The sequence below is a fragment of the Dipodomys merriami genome, unplaced genomic scaffold (genome assembly GCF_024711535.1).
Source record: "Dipodomys merriami isolate MVZ:Mamm:240054 unplaced genomic scaffold, mDipMer1.0.p SCAF_2, whole genome shotgun sequence".
Lineage (NCBI taxonomy): Eukaryota > Metazoa > Chordata > Mammalia > Rodentia > Heteromyidae > Dipodomys > Dipodomys merriami.
The window spans coordinates 40,822,470-40,835,434 of record NW_027203381.1 but is presented as its reverse complement, the minus strand read 5'-3'; the positions used below and the strand labels follow the sequence as shown (position 1 = coordinate 40,835,434).

At 37.0% G+C, this 12,965-nt stretch overlaps 1 protein-coding gene across 3 annotated transcripts in view; it reads right to left on the bottom strand.

The window, feature by feature from the left end:
- Positions 1 to 226: 226 nt before the first annotated feature.
- Positions 227 to 12,965, bottom strand: part of Esco1 (establishment of sister chromatid cohesion N-acetyltransferase 1) — a 52,380-nt gene continuing 39,641 nt past the window's right edge. For 2 of the 3 annotated variants that reach the window (XM_070029457.1, XM_070029458.1), the window contains exons 6-9: positions 10,106 to 10,195; positions 6,993 to 7,136; positions 3,893 to 4,080; positions 227 to 1,390 (exon numbers count right to left, since the gene is read on the bottom strand). In XM_070029457.1, the coding sequence (XP_069885558.1) occupies positions 1,243 to 1,390; positions 3,893 to 4,080; positions 6,993 to 7,136; positions 10,106 to 10,195 (570 nt within the window). In that variant the 3' untranslated portion in view covers positions 227 to 1,242. Of the gene's footprint in view, positions 1,391 to 3,892; positions 4,081 to 6,992; positions 7,137 to 10,105; positions 10,196 to 10,732; positions 10,855 to 12,965 lie in introns of those variants that run through there. The other variant, XR_011373504.1, reaches the window with a different exon arrangement.

The following is a 12,965-nucleotide window of genomic DNA, read 5'->3' as shown; positions in this document are numbered from 1 at the left end:
CTTGGGCTGTAGCCCTTTATTTCTTTCAAAGATGAAGTACCAAGTTACTCAAGTATCAGAAAGAATTTTGCCTTTTGGAGAGAAAATTCAGCTAAGTTGCTGCAAACTGCTAAGAACTACTTTTACAAAGTCAGTGTTTTAACCGTATTTCAGTCTCAAACCTAAGAAACTCCCTGAAAAACACATAAATAACAACACAACATTATCTTAGTACATTTATCACTTAGAAAAGGCTATTTTATTATTTTATTCCACATTATGTACAGGTCATAAAAGGCCACAGCAGTTTTTCAACATATAAACCCTTTAAAAGTAGAGGGTACTATGAAGGTTAGACAAGTATCAAAATGAAGTCCAATAATGTAGGTATATACTCAGTGCAGTATTTCTGAGGAATAATAAGCAGATACCAAGTCATTCATATTTAGCTTGCAACTATTCTATAATAATTTCATAAGCTTTTTTGAGATTTGCTAACAGGCCAATTGTGCCAAATGCATTTTTTTAAAGTGAAACCAGAAATGTAAAAACAAACTCAGAAAGTATCCATCAAAATCCTGGTCATTTATCACTTCATAAGAAGAGCTTTAGTTCTTTACCTCTTTCCACTTTATCCTGCCATCAAAGGTGGGAAAGAGAAATTGAAGAAAATGCTCAGTTTTCTAAATTTTTTCCATTTCTTTGGAACTTTCCTTTTTTGTAGGAGTTTTCTTAAAGTATCCATCAGGTCTCTTTAAAAATTAGCTTCAAATTGCTAAACACATAGCACTGTGCCCTTCTTAAACAGTAACTCAAAAACATTGGTTTCCATTCTGTGATAATACAATCTTTAATCCTATAACTGGTATCAGATCAAATATTAAAAAGTACAGTACCAAGCTACACTGGTATATTTCCATATTAAGAACTTCAAAATATACTTATCACTGAGACCATAGTCCTTGCATTAGTTTTCAGTCCACTATGAACAATTATCTGCTGCATGTAAACATGTCTAAATTACTATAGATAAAATACATCAATCATAAATTTCTGTAAAAGATAATAAAATATCTTTTTTAAAAAACAAAACAATAATCAGCTATTACTGCATTATTTCCAATTTTATGAAAATGGAACAACCATATAGTTGTTACCAGTCCTGAGTTCATTGTAATAAAAATGGCCCTAGTTCCTGGTTAAAGTCAGCAACCAATTCATTCTCTTCAAAAGATGTCTTCTGGTACTGCAGGCAAGATTGGTTTAGGTGGTACTTTGTCCATTAAGAAAATTATATACCAGAAACTGACCAGTGCCACAGTACTGTGTCGCAAACAATTTTCCATCAGGAGTAGGATCTGAGAAAGCAATTTCTTCTTTACTCAAATATGAGCCATATATAAAGTTACTCCTATTAAAAGAAGAGGTGGGAGGGAAACATGAAAAGTTTTTTTAAAAAATCATTAAAATAGTGAAAGCCTGACACATTTGTGTTTTCTAAAAGGACTTAAATAATGATCTATGCTAAAGATGGTTGAAATACTGATTCATCTAAAGTATTATTTTTGATGTTTGTTGTTTTTTAATAGATGGAACCATGTAAAACCCATCTACCCACATCTACTCAACACACAATTAAGAACTTCTTCAACCTGATCGAGGGCATCAAAGATCATCAGAGGTAATACAGAGAAAGTGAACTGTTTCTCAAAGATCAGGAGTAAGATAATGCTGTTCTTGCCTGCCCAATAAATGAACAAAAGGTTTTAGTCAGTGAATTAGATGAGGAAAAGAAGAAGAAAGGCATCTAGATAGGAAAGAAAAAAACAACTATCTTTTTAGAGATGAAAGGACATAGTTTATAGAATTCTGAGTGATTTACAAAACATGCAAGCTGAATTCAGCTTGGTTGATATAAATATTAATTATATTTTCTATCTTCTTGTAATTGATAATCCCCCCCAAAATTAGGAAAAACAAAGCTGGGGAAGTGGTGCTGTGCTCAAGTGGTAGAGCGCTCACCTTGAGCTGAAGAGCTGAGGGACAGCGCCCAAGCCCATGACCAAACAAACAAACAAACAAACAAAAACAAAGCTGGGGGACTGGGAAGGTGGCTTAGCTGTAGACTGCTTGCCTCCTATGCATGAGGTCCCCTGGGTTCAATTCCTCAGCACCACATAAACAGGAAAGGCTGGAAGGTTCTGTGGCTCAAGTGGTAGAGCATTAGCCTTGAGCTGAAGAGCTCAGAGATAGCGCCCAGGCCTAGAGTTCAAGCCCCACTACAAAAAACAAAAATAAAACAAAACAACAACAAACCTGGGCACTGGTGCTCACACCTATAATCCCAGCTACTCACTCAGGAAGTTAAGATATGAGGATTGTGGCTCAAAGCCAACCAGCTGGACAGCAAAGTCTGTGAGACACTCTAGTAAATTACTCAGAAAAAAAACCGAAGTGGTGCTATGGCTCAAGTAGTAGAGTGAATACAAAGAGCATCAGGGACAACACACAGGCTCTAAGTTCACACCCCAGGATTGGCCAAAAAAAAAAAAAAAATTAAGATAAAACAAAATACTAGGAGTAAGTTTAACTAAGTATAAGACTATTAACTACAAACATAAATATTACTGAATGAAAAATCTAACAGAAACAAAGACATTCCAAGTTTATGAATCAGAAGACCTTAACATTGTAAAACTGGCATTTTCCTACAAACTGACCTATAGATGGCTTCTCTAGAGAAATTGAAGAGCTGGTCCTAAAATTAACATGGAAATACAGTGGATGCCAAATAGCCAAAATAATTTTAAAAGAAGAAACAAGGCTAGAACACTCATATTTTCTCATGTAAAATATACTACAAAGCAATAGTGTTCCAAAGTGCAGTAGGTGACATGAGAACAGACATACAGACCAATTACTCTATTTATGGGCAATAATTTTTAACAACATGCTAAGACCAACTACTATAAGAGACTATCACATGTGATATACTGCCTCAAATTACATATAATAATTAACTCAAACTAGGTCAAAGGCCTACATGTAGCAACTAAAACTATAAACTCTGACAAGACAACATAGGTATGAATCTTAGTGGCTATGGACTATGCAGTGGCTTTTTATATGTAACAACAAAAACAAGAGTGACATGCCAGGCATGCACTCTGCCACTGACACCACCCAAAAAAACTCTTTTGAATGAATGTAATCATTAAACTCCTTCACCAAAGGAGAACAAAAATAGAGACAATTTACAGAACAAAAAAACAAATGAGTTTTTTATCTATACCTTTGACAATCCAGGGACAAAAGAAAATAAGGGACCTAAAAGTTTACAAATAATACTCTTAAATTGAGACAAATTTTCGTAAAAAGCTGAACTCACAAGAAACTTTCCACAGCTTGTTGGTATTTTTAAAATTCTCTAGTATCCCATTGCAACAATGAGCTGTACAAGTCGTTATGTCGAAAAACAAACTTTACAACTTTGGGGGGGGAGGGGGGCGGGGTGCAAGGATATGAAGGGTAGGAAGGGGAAACAAAGGAGGAGGTAACAATGCTTGATAAGAAATGTGCTCATTATCTTGCCCATGTAATTGTAACCCCTCTGTACAGTATTTTCACAATAAAAAAAATTCTCTAGTATCAATGAAACTCAAAATAAGTCATGATTATGGCATAACATCACAGCAACAACCAAGTCAAAATAGTTAAGATTTAAGCAAGAATGCGTTTGTTCTCCTCAGATTAACTTCACAGGGAAGTATTTACAGATCCAATACACTGGTAATTTTATGCAAAATTTACTATAAGTACAAATACAAACCATACAATTATAATTAAATGAAACGCCAGTCTTCATACTAAAATTCTCAACTCCTAAACTACTGCAAGCCAACATTCAAGTTACCTTAGGCATTCAATCATGCGAGAAGCTATTTTCCTCCGACGCATCATACTGAAGACCCATATCCGACTGATCCCACAGATGGCAGGTTCTGGCAATGTTGAACAGCACCAGGCTTTTTGCCTTTCAAATCTGACTTTTTCTTCTTCTGACCTGATCACTGGAAGTTTCTCTTCTATAACTCTATAGCCCTATAAATGTGAAAATTGAGGAGTCACTACATTTGTGTGGCTTATTAACTATGGGAATCACTCACGGTTTTACTCTCGCTTTTAGAAAATTCACAAACCTAGAAGTTCTAATTCATTACTTATGTCACTATGCGGGAAAGTCAGTTAATTTCTCTAAGGTCAGGGCTTCTCATGTATAAATTGGATATACTCATCAACTCACATTTTGAGAGATTAAGTAAGGAAAAAATATATAAAACGTTCTACTGTGTGGTCCACATGAGAATGGAACATTTCCCTCTACCTCCTACGGACTAATAATCAGCAAAAATACAGGTTCAGAATTTAGTAGTATTAATGGCTACTCCTATCAATGTTTCCATATTTCTTGGATTTATAGCTGTGCAAGAACTAAGACTAGGAACAGAAGGAAAATCAGAATTTTAAAAAGCTCTTGAATCTTCTGGTCCCTTTAAATAAATAACTGTAAAAATCTCTTTGTCCAATATAGATGTGAAACTCATGTGGCAGAGTACCAGCCTGGAGCAAAATAGCTAAAGGGCTATATCCATGCCCCAAATTCAAGCCCCAGTACTAGCATCAAAAACCAAAAAACTTTTTTTTTAATTAAGAGTTAGCATTAGTTATCTTCTAATCTAATCACTGTTGTAAGTTGTTTTTGAAATTAAGTAAAACAGAAATTTTAAAACGCATGGTTTACCTAGGCACAGTGGCTCACACCTGTAATCACAGCTACTCAAGAGATGAAGATCAAGAGGATCATAGTTTGAGGCTGGCCCAGGAAAAAGTCTGAGACCCCATCTTAGTCAATAACAAAAAAAGAAAGGAAGTACAAAAGTACTTGTCAGCTACTTACTTTAAACCAATTATCACAGAAAGACTCTTAAGAACTACAATTTCAAGGCATGTAAAACTTGAAAAACAGAAATAAACTCATAGGATTTTTTTTGTCCTTCTATTAAAAATTTTTATGAAGCAGCACGTATTTATGCAGGCAGCTATTGGTATGATAAAGACACTAAGGGAATAGTACTAACCAAATTCATGAAGATGAACTTAGATGAAAAAAAGATTTTTCAAGTGAAAATCGTAGAGTCAAAAAGCTTCTATTTGCTTAGGTTGGTCTTAAGAACTATGTAACAGGACTGGGAAGGTGGCTCAGTGGTAGATCGCTTGCCTTGCATGCCTGAGGCCCTGGGTTCGATTCCTCAGCACCACATAAGCAGAGAAAAAAAAAGCCAGAAGTGGTGCTGTGGCTCAAATGGTAGAACACAAGCCTTGAGCTGAAGAGCTGAGGGACAACACCCAGGCCCAGAGTTCAGGCCCCATGACAGACAAAAAAAAAAAAAAAGAACTATATAATATTTACAATATGAACTCATTCCTCAGTTCCTGTTCATACCACTAAACATAGCCAATGTCTTCATCTATAACTTTTAACTTTTAGTTAAAAAGTTATCTATTCAGAGTGGAAAAACTTGGTATAAAGGCCTAGATAGGCCAAGCACAGTTGCCCATATCTGTCATCTCAGCTACTCAGGAGATTTCAAAGCTAAGAAAAGTGTAGTTCAAGACCAGGCTAAATTAATTTCAAAGAAAAGTGGAAATGGTAATATTCTGCTGATCAAGTAAAGTTATAAGGATCATAGCCCAAGGCCATCCTGGGAAACAGCACAGCTCTTGTTTAAAAATAAGTAAGCAAAAGGGACAAGGGGCATGGCTCAAGTGGTTAGAAGCCTACTTAGCAAACAAAGGTTTAAACCTCATACCACAAAAAATAAATAAATAAATCCTCAGACAGCTAAATATTTTAGGTATCACAGCCTACTTGGTCTCTCTTTTGAGTACTGACCTCTTGCTTTATAATATGAAATCAGCCACAAACAAATTTAAGTGAGTGAATGGTATGGCACAATAAAATTTCATTTACAAAAACAGGCCAGATTTTACCCACTGGTCTACCTACCCTTCATTTATTCAAATGTTGGAAGCCCAACTGAGAGAGAAATTACACTCATGAAAACTTCCTAAACTTTTTTTTTTTTTTGGGGGGGGGGTCCTGGTCGTGGGGCCTGAACTCTGGGCCTGGGCACTGTCCCTCAGCTCTTCAGCTCAAGGCTAGTGCTCTATCACTTGAGCCACAGTGCCACTTCCAGCTTTTTTCTTTTTGCTTATGTGGTGCTGAGGAATCGAACCCAGGGCCTCATGCATGCAAGGCAAGCGCTTTACCACTGAGCCACCTTCCCAGCCCTTCCTAAACAAACTTTAACAGTACTTCTGATTCTACAGAATTAGAGAAACTAATTCTACATTAAGTACAACTCTATTTCGTAGTTAATCCACACAAAAGGCCAGGCACCAATCGCTCACACCTGTAATCCTAGTAACTCAAGAGGCTCAGATCTGAGGACTGCTGTTCAAAAGCCAGCCCAGGCAGGAAAGTTTAAGAGACTCTTTTTCTCCAATTATCACCAAAAAAGCCAGAAGTGGAGCTGTAGCTCAAGTGGTAGAGTGAAAAAGCTAAGGGTGGCATTCAAGCCTAAGTTCAAGCCCCAGTACTGGCTGGTGCCTGTGTGCACACCTATGCACACACACATAAGATTCAAAGCCAGAAAAGTCTGAGGCTCTGTCTCTAAAATATCCATCAAAAAGTAGGGTTGGAAGCCTGGCTCAAGTGACAGTGGCAGAGCACCAATTGAGCAAGTAAGCTGCTCTAGCAGGAGACCCTGAATTCCAATCCCAGTGCCACCCTCCACCATCCTCCCCAAACAACCCATATAATGTGTTACAATCCTTCACACCTTTCCTCGCCTAATTTAGAAAAATTTATCAGGATTGTATACTATTCAAGATCACACATGAATTTGTTAATGCATTAAACTACTTTCAAACACTCTTTAAAAGTTACTTACCCACTGGATATGTTCAGCAATTAGGCAACCAACTACTTTTTTGTCATTAGATATAAAGAGTAGTGTTTTAGTTCTGGAATAACACATAAGCGGAGCCTGTTGAAAACCTAAGTCATTATCAACCATCTCTCTAATCTCGTCGACCTGCCAAATAAATAACAATTTGTTAAAAGTGAAAGCACTGGATATATGAAAATTGTATAATTCAACAAACAATATTTTTCCAAGAAGAGTACTCTAAAAAGAATTCTTATAGAAATGTCCACTGATCAGTAATTGTTAAGCCGTGCATACCACTTGCAATGTGAGATGAAGAGTGCTGGACAGAAGAGCAGGACAATGATGCCATGCTCAGCAGTCTAGGAAACGAGAGGTTTGAGTTCCTATACTAGCTTCTATTCTACACTAATGCGCTTCTAATAGGAGAATCATGGGCTGTGAATTAGCTAGAACATCACTGAAATCTTTAGCCAGGCAAGCCACTTTTTTTTTTTCTTTCTGGTTGTGGGGCCTGAACTCTGGGCCTGGGTGCTGTCCCTCAGCTTTTCAGCTCAAGGCTAGTGCTCTACCACTAAGCAACAGCACCACTTCCAGCTTTTTCTGCTTATGTGGTGCTGAGGAATCAAACCCAGGGCCTCATACATGCAAGGCAAGCGCTCTACCACTGAGCCACCTTCCCAGCCCACAAGCCACTTTTCTTCCCAAATAATAATTACTACCTCATCAGTAAAATAAAAATAGACACAGTACATTATCTGTAATTAACTCTTGTTGCTGTTATAGTTCTGAAGATTTAACCTAGGAACTAATACATGCTAACTAGTGCCCTATTACTGAGCTATATACCTAGCTCAACATATTGTTCAAAACTAAGTTTATCCTGTTGTTGCTTTTAAAATACTCTTGACATATACCTCCAGACTTCATTATTTCTCTAAGTAATTTATCAACACAGTACACAATGAACTCTCAAAGCTGATTAAGATTTTTTTGGTGATAATTGGCAAAAAAAAAAAAAAAAAAAAGAGTCCCATGAACTTTCCTGCCTGGGCTGGCTTTTGAACAGCAATCCTCAGATCTGAGCCTCCTGAGTTGCTGTGCTTGGTCTTTTGTGTGATTCACTACTAAAGTAGAGTTGTACTTATTATAGGAATTAGTTTCTCTAATTCTGTAGAATCAACTCTCTAAGTTGATTAAGACCCAGCTGAAACTAGATTAAGAGGAAATGTATCTTTGTCACCTAAAAATATATTTGAAGGCCAAGCACTGGTGGCTCACACCTGTTAATACCCAGGACGCTAAATTCTGAGGATTGTGGTTCAAAGCCAACCCAGGCAGGAAAGTCTATGAGACTCCTATCTCCAATTAAACACCAAAAAAGCCAGAAGTGGAGCTGTGGCTCTAGTGGTAGAGCACTTGCGCACTTGCTTTGAACAAAAATGCTTAGGAACAGCTCCCAGTTCCTGAGTTTAAGCTGTAGAACCAGCATACACACATACACACAATCATATATATGTAACCTTTAATTTCCTCTATTATGACGTACTGCTAAACTAGTCTTCTGTAGTAAGTTTGTACTTAGACATGTATATTTAAAATGAAACTTTACTTTTGAGTTGGGCGGGGTTCTTTTTTGCAGTGCTAAGGATTGTACATTGTAGGCATGAGTCAACCACTGACCTATAATAACAGCCTCTAAACTTTATATTAATTTCATTTTCTAAATTATTACTAAAAACTTTTCTCGAAGTTGGGACTGTGGCTTAGTGATAGAATGCTTACCTAGGGGCTGGGAAAGTGGCTCAGTGGTAGAGTGCTTGCCTTGCATGCCTGAGGCCCTGAGTTCGATTCCTCAGCACCACATAAGCAAAAAGAAAAAAGCTGGAAGTGGCACTATGGCTCAAGTGGTAGAGCGCTAGCCTTGAGCTGAAGAGCTGAGGGACAGCACCCAGGGCCAGAGTTCAGGCCCCACGACCGGACTAAAAAAAAAAAAAGAATGCTTGCCTAGTATGCATGAAGAACTGGGTTCAATTCCTTAGTATCACATAAACTGAAAAGGCCAGAAGTGGTGCTGTGGCTCAAGTGGTAGAGTGCTAGCCTTGAGCAAAAGCAGCCCAGGCCCTGAGTTTAAGCCTCAGAACTGGCAAAAAAAAAAAAAAAAAAAAAAAAACCAACAACAAAAAAAAAAACTTTTCCCTCTGTACAGTATGTTCACAAATGAAATAAAATTTTCTAAAATAAAATTATAAAAAAAAAAAAAAAAAACTTTTCTGGACTTGTTTCTTACTAGTGTTGGGGATTTAACCCAGAATCTCAAGAAGCATGTGCTACCAACTGGGTTCTACCTTTACTTTTTTTTTTTTTTTTTTTTTTGGGGGGGGGAACTGGGTTCTACCTTTACTTTTTTTTCTTTTTTTGGGGGGTCCGGTCGTGGGGCCTGACCTCTGGGCCTGTGCGCTGTCCCTCAGCTCTTCAGCTCAAGGCTAGCACTCTACCACCTGAGCCACAGCGCCACTTCCAGCTTTTTTCTTTTTGCTTATGTGGTGCTGAGGAATCGAACCCAGGGCCTCAAGCATGCAAGGCAAGCGCTCTACCACTGAGCCACCTTCCCAGCCCCGTGGGTTCTTGAGATCACTTACTTGGTATTAATTCATTAACTTAATCAGCACGCCTTCTATATAATCACAAAACTTACTGATAATACTGGGCATGTACTGACTCTTTTAAAATTAGTTTTTCATATGTGGATATAGTTGTGTATAATTTTCAAGTAAGTCAGTCAGTCTTGATTTGGTATTTTTTCTTTTTCCTTTAGATAGGTTTTGTGCCTTTTAAATGGGTGTGTGTGTGTTTTGTTTTGTCTCACTATGTTAGTTCAGGCTGGTCTCAAACTCACTGTGCAGTGTAAGCAGAGTTGAATTCTCAATCCTCCTACCTCAGCTCCTGAGTGCTAGGATTATAAATGTAGGCCAGAGCTAGCTATGGGTATCCTTTAAATGCTTATTTCTTATTTCCAACTAGTGTTTAAATATGCTATTCTAGAAATACATTATCTTCTTAACATTAGCTGTAAATGATCATCAACTCTATATAAAACTTCACTGGAAATTTACCTTTTTCAGGGCATACTTTGGGTCTTCAGGAAGAACCATTATTATCCTGCCATCGGGATATTCAGCCAGAATTCTTTCTTTTTTCCAACCCTAGGTATAAAAGGAAGAATTTTATATAGCATACACTATCACATCATGTATAAGAGGAAAGTACATGTATTTGTCTAAAATTTACAAACACAAAATAATAAATGTTCATTAAAGTTAATATGGCATGACAAATTATCTCTCTTGTAAGGCATACAATAAGGTGAAATGTAAGCTAATTTCTATTTCTCATTCAGATACCTAATAACACAAAATTGTCTAATTATCATATCCCATTTTAAAAGAAATTTGTAAGTCACACACCAACAGTAAACCCCTTAAAGTCAAAGATTCCCAGAAGCTACAGGATAACTCTCCCAGATATTTGATAAAAGAATTCAATTCTTAGATTTCTTTGGAACATGGTTACCTCCACAGACAAACACTCAATAGTTTTATGCTTGGCATGCCAAGACCTCCAGGAGGTTTTAAATGAACTGATTTGCATGCAGTAGCCCAGTATGAAAGGAATATTTTTTATTTTATTGATCAGACTAACAAAGCCACAAGGAAGGAGACTATAAAAAAATATATAACTACCTTCTAAGAATCTAATAGGGAAGGAGAGGCTACGTTGTGTGTATCTGAAGTTAAACATACTCAAAAAAAGAGGTAATAAACTCTTCTTCAGATCCACACTCGTGGTGATTAATGAGCAGAACCTGCATGAAAAAAAACAAACAAAACAAAAGCCACTTAAATCTAGTAAGATGGGACTAAACCAGAGGTTAAAACGAGGAGCTTTGAATACAGAAGCACAGAAGGAACCAGCTTAACTAATTGTTCCATTAGCTTTACCCAACAGACGTCACATAAAAATTCCAGGCCTTTCCAAAAGGCCTTTGGATTTTTGAAAAATCTTTTTTTCTGACGTTTCTTCTAAGAACACAAATGTTCAATGAAAGCAAGAAAAAAGTAACTAAAAATTTTGTATGTAACAACAAATTTGAAAGAAACTGGTTTTCTTAAGCAATATAGCATTTTTTTGATGATGGGAGTAGGATCTTAGTTGGGGACAAAAATTATAGTAACAAGGTATATGTAACAACTTAAGCTATTTAAAACCCAAAACCTATTTACAAAGAGTATCTCCCCAAAAAAGTAAAATGTAGGTGATTAATTCCAAATGTCCATGATTTGAACAGCAGAAACAATAGATATAGAAGTCTTTCAAATAAGAAATTCAGTTGAATCATATAGATCTCAATATAAGGCATAAAGGAATGTGCCTCTTTGTTTGTTTGTTTGTTTTTTGGGTCTGGTCGTGGGGCCTGAACTCTGGGCCTGGGTGCTGTCCCTCAGCTCTTCAGCTCAAGGCTAGCACTCTACCACTTGGGCCACAGCGCCACTTCCAGCTTTTTTCTTTTTGCGTATATGGTGCTGAGGAATCGAACCCAGGGCCTCTGGCATGCAAGGCAAGCGCTCTACCACTGAGCCACCTTCCCAGCCCAGGAATGTGCCTCTTTAAAAAGAAATTTATATTATTTTAGGAAAAAACTTCGAAATAAACCCATTTCCCACAGAAAAGCAGACTTTTCACTTAAAAAAAAATCAAGCTAGAAGTTTAAGAAACTTCAAGTTTTAAGAAAGCCATATTCCTTGGATTATATAAAGACAATCTGATAAGCTGTTTTTCTATTAACTGCCTTTAAGAGCAGCAATATCAATTTCATGTTATATTATAAACCATGGGCATTTAAATTACCTTTATTAAGTTTTTAGCTAAAACTTTTTCTTGAAACAACTCTCTCCCAGTCAGGTTTGATATAATTAAGCTTCAAATTCTGTTTTTTCATGTATTAAAAAGGCCTTTATATCTAAGAATCAAGAACTGTATAAAAATTGTTATTGCTTAGGTTTCATTTAATCTTCATGATGGCATACTTTAGTGAAAACTTTTTTAACAGTGCTGGAGTAAAAGTCCAGGGCTTAGATCCTTGTTTTTAACCATTACTAAATATGTAGTCTTGGACAAATCATAAAAACTCTAATTCTGTTTCCTAGCCTAAACAGTCTATAAAATGGCTATCAGCAGAGGGATAAAGATGACTGCTCACACAGAATAGCCACTACAAACTCTTAGTAACTGGCCTATCAAAATAAAATCAATAGACTAGGTCTAACAAAACACACAGCCAATCAACAAAATTTTCTCAAAGTAAAATACAACTGCATATGATGGACAAAGCAAAGATAACCAAGTTGGCAAATGTTTGTCAAATACCATACAGTAAATCTATGTGACCCAACTGCAGTTAACACCATTCAATTTCACTAATTTAGAGGGAATTTAGAAGTCTGTTGCTTGAAATTGAGAAAGAGGGAGAGGACACGGGGAGAAGTGCATGCAATTCAAGCAATACGCAACATCAGGGATGGTTTTGCCAATGTATATATACTAATACAGAACATTTAAACTTCTCGGCTTTAGCTCTAAACATGGTACACATATGCCTCTGCTACAAAGAAGTATTTTTCCAAAATCTTAATCTCCTTAATTTAGTCATCTGATGCTGAAAAGCAAAAAGCTTCGTTTTGTTTTTGGCTTTTTTTCCCCCAGTTCTAGGGCTTGAACTCAGAGCCTGAGCACTTGTCCCTGAGCTTTTTTGCTCAAGGGTAGCACTCTACCACTTGAGCCAGAGTGCCATTTCTGGCTATTTTCTGTGTATGTGGTACTGAGGAATCGAACCCAGGGCTTCATGTACTATAGGCAAGCACTCTACCACTAAGCCACATTCCCAGCCCATTTTTTTGGTTGGTTGTGGGGTTTGAA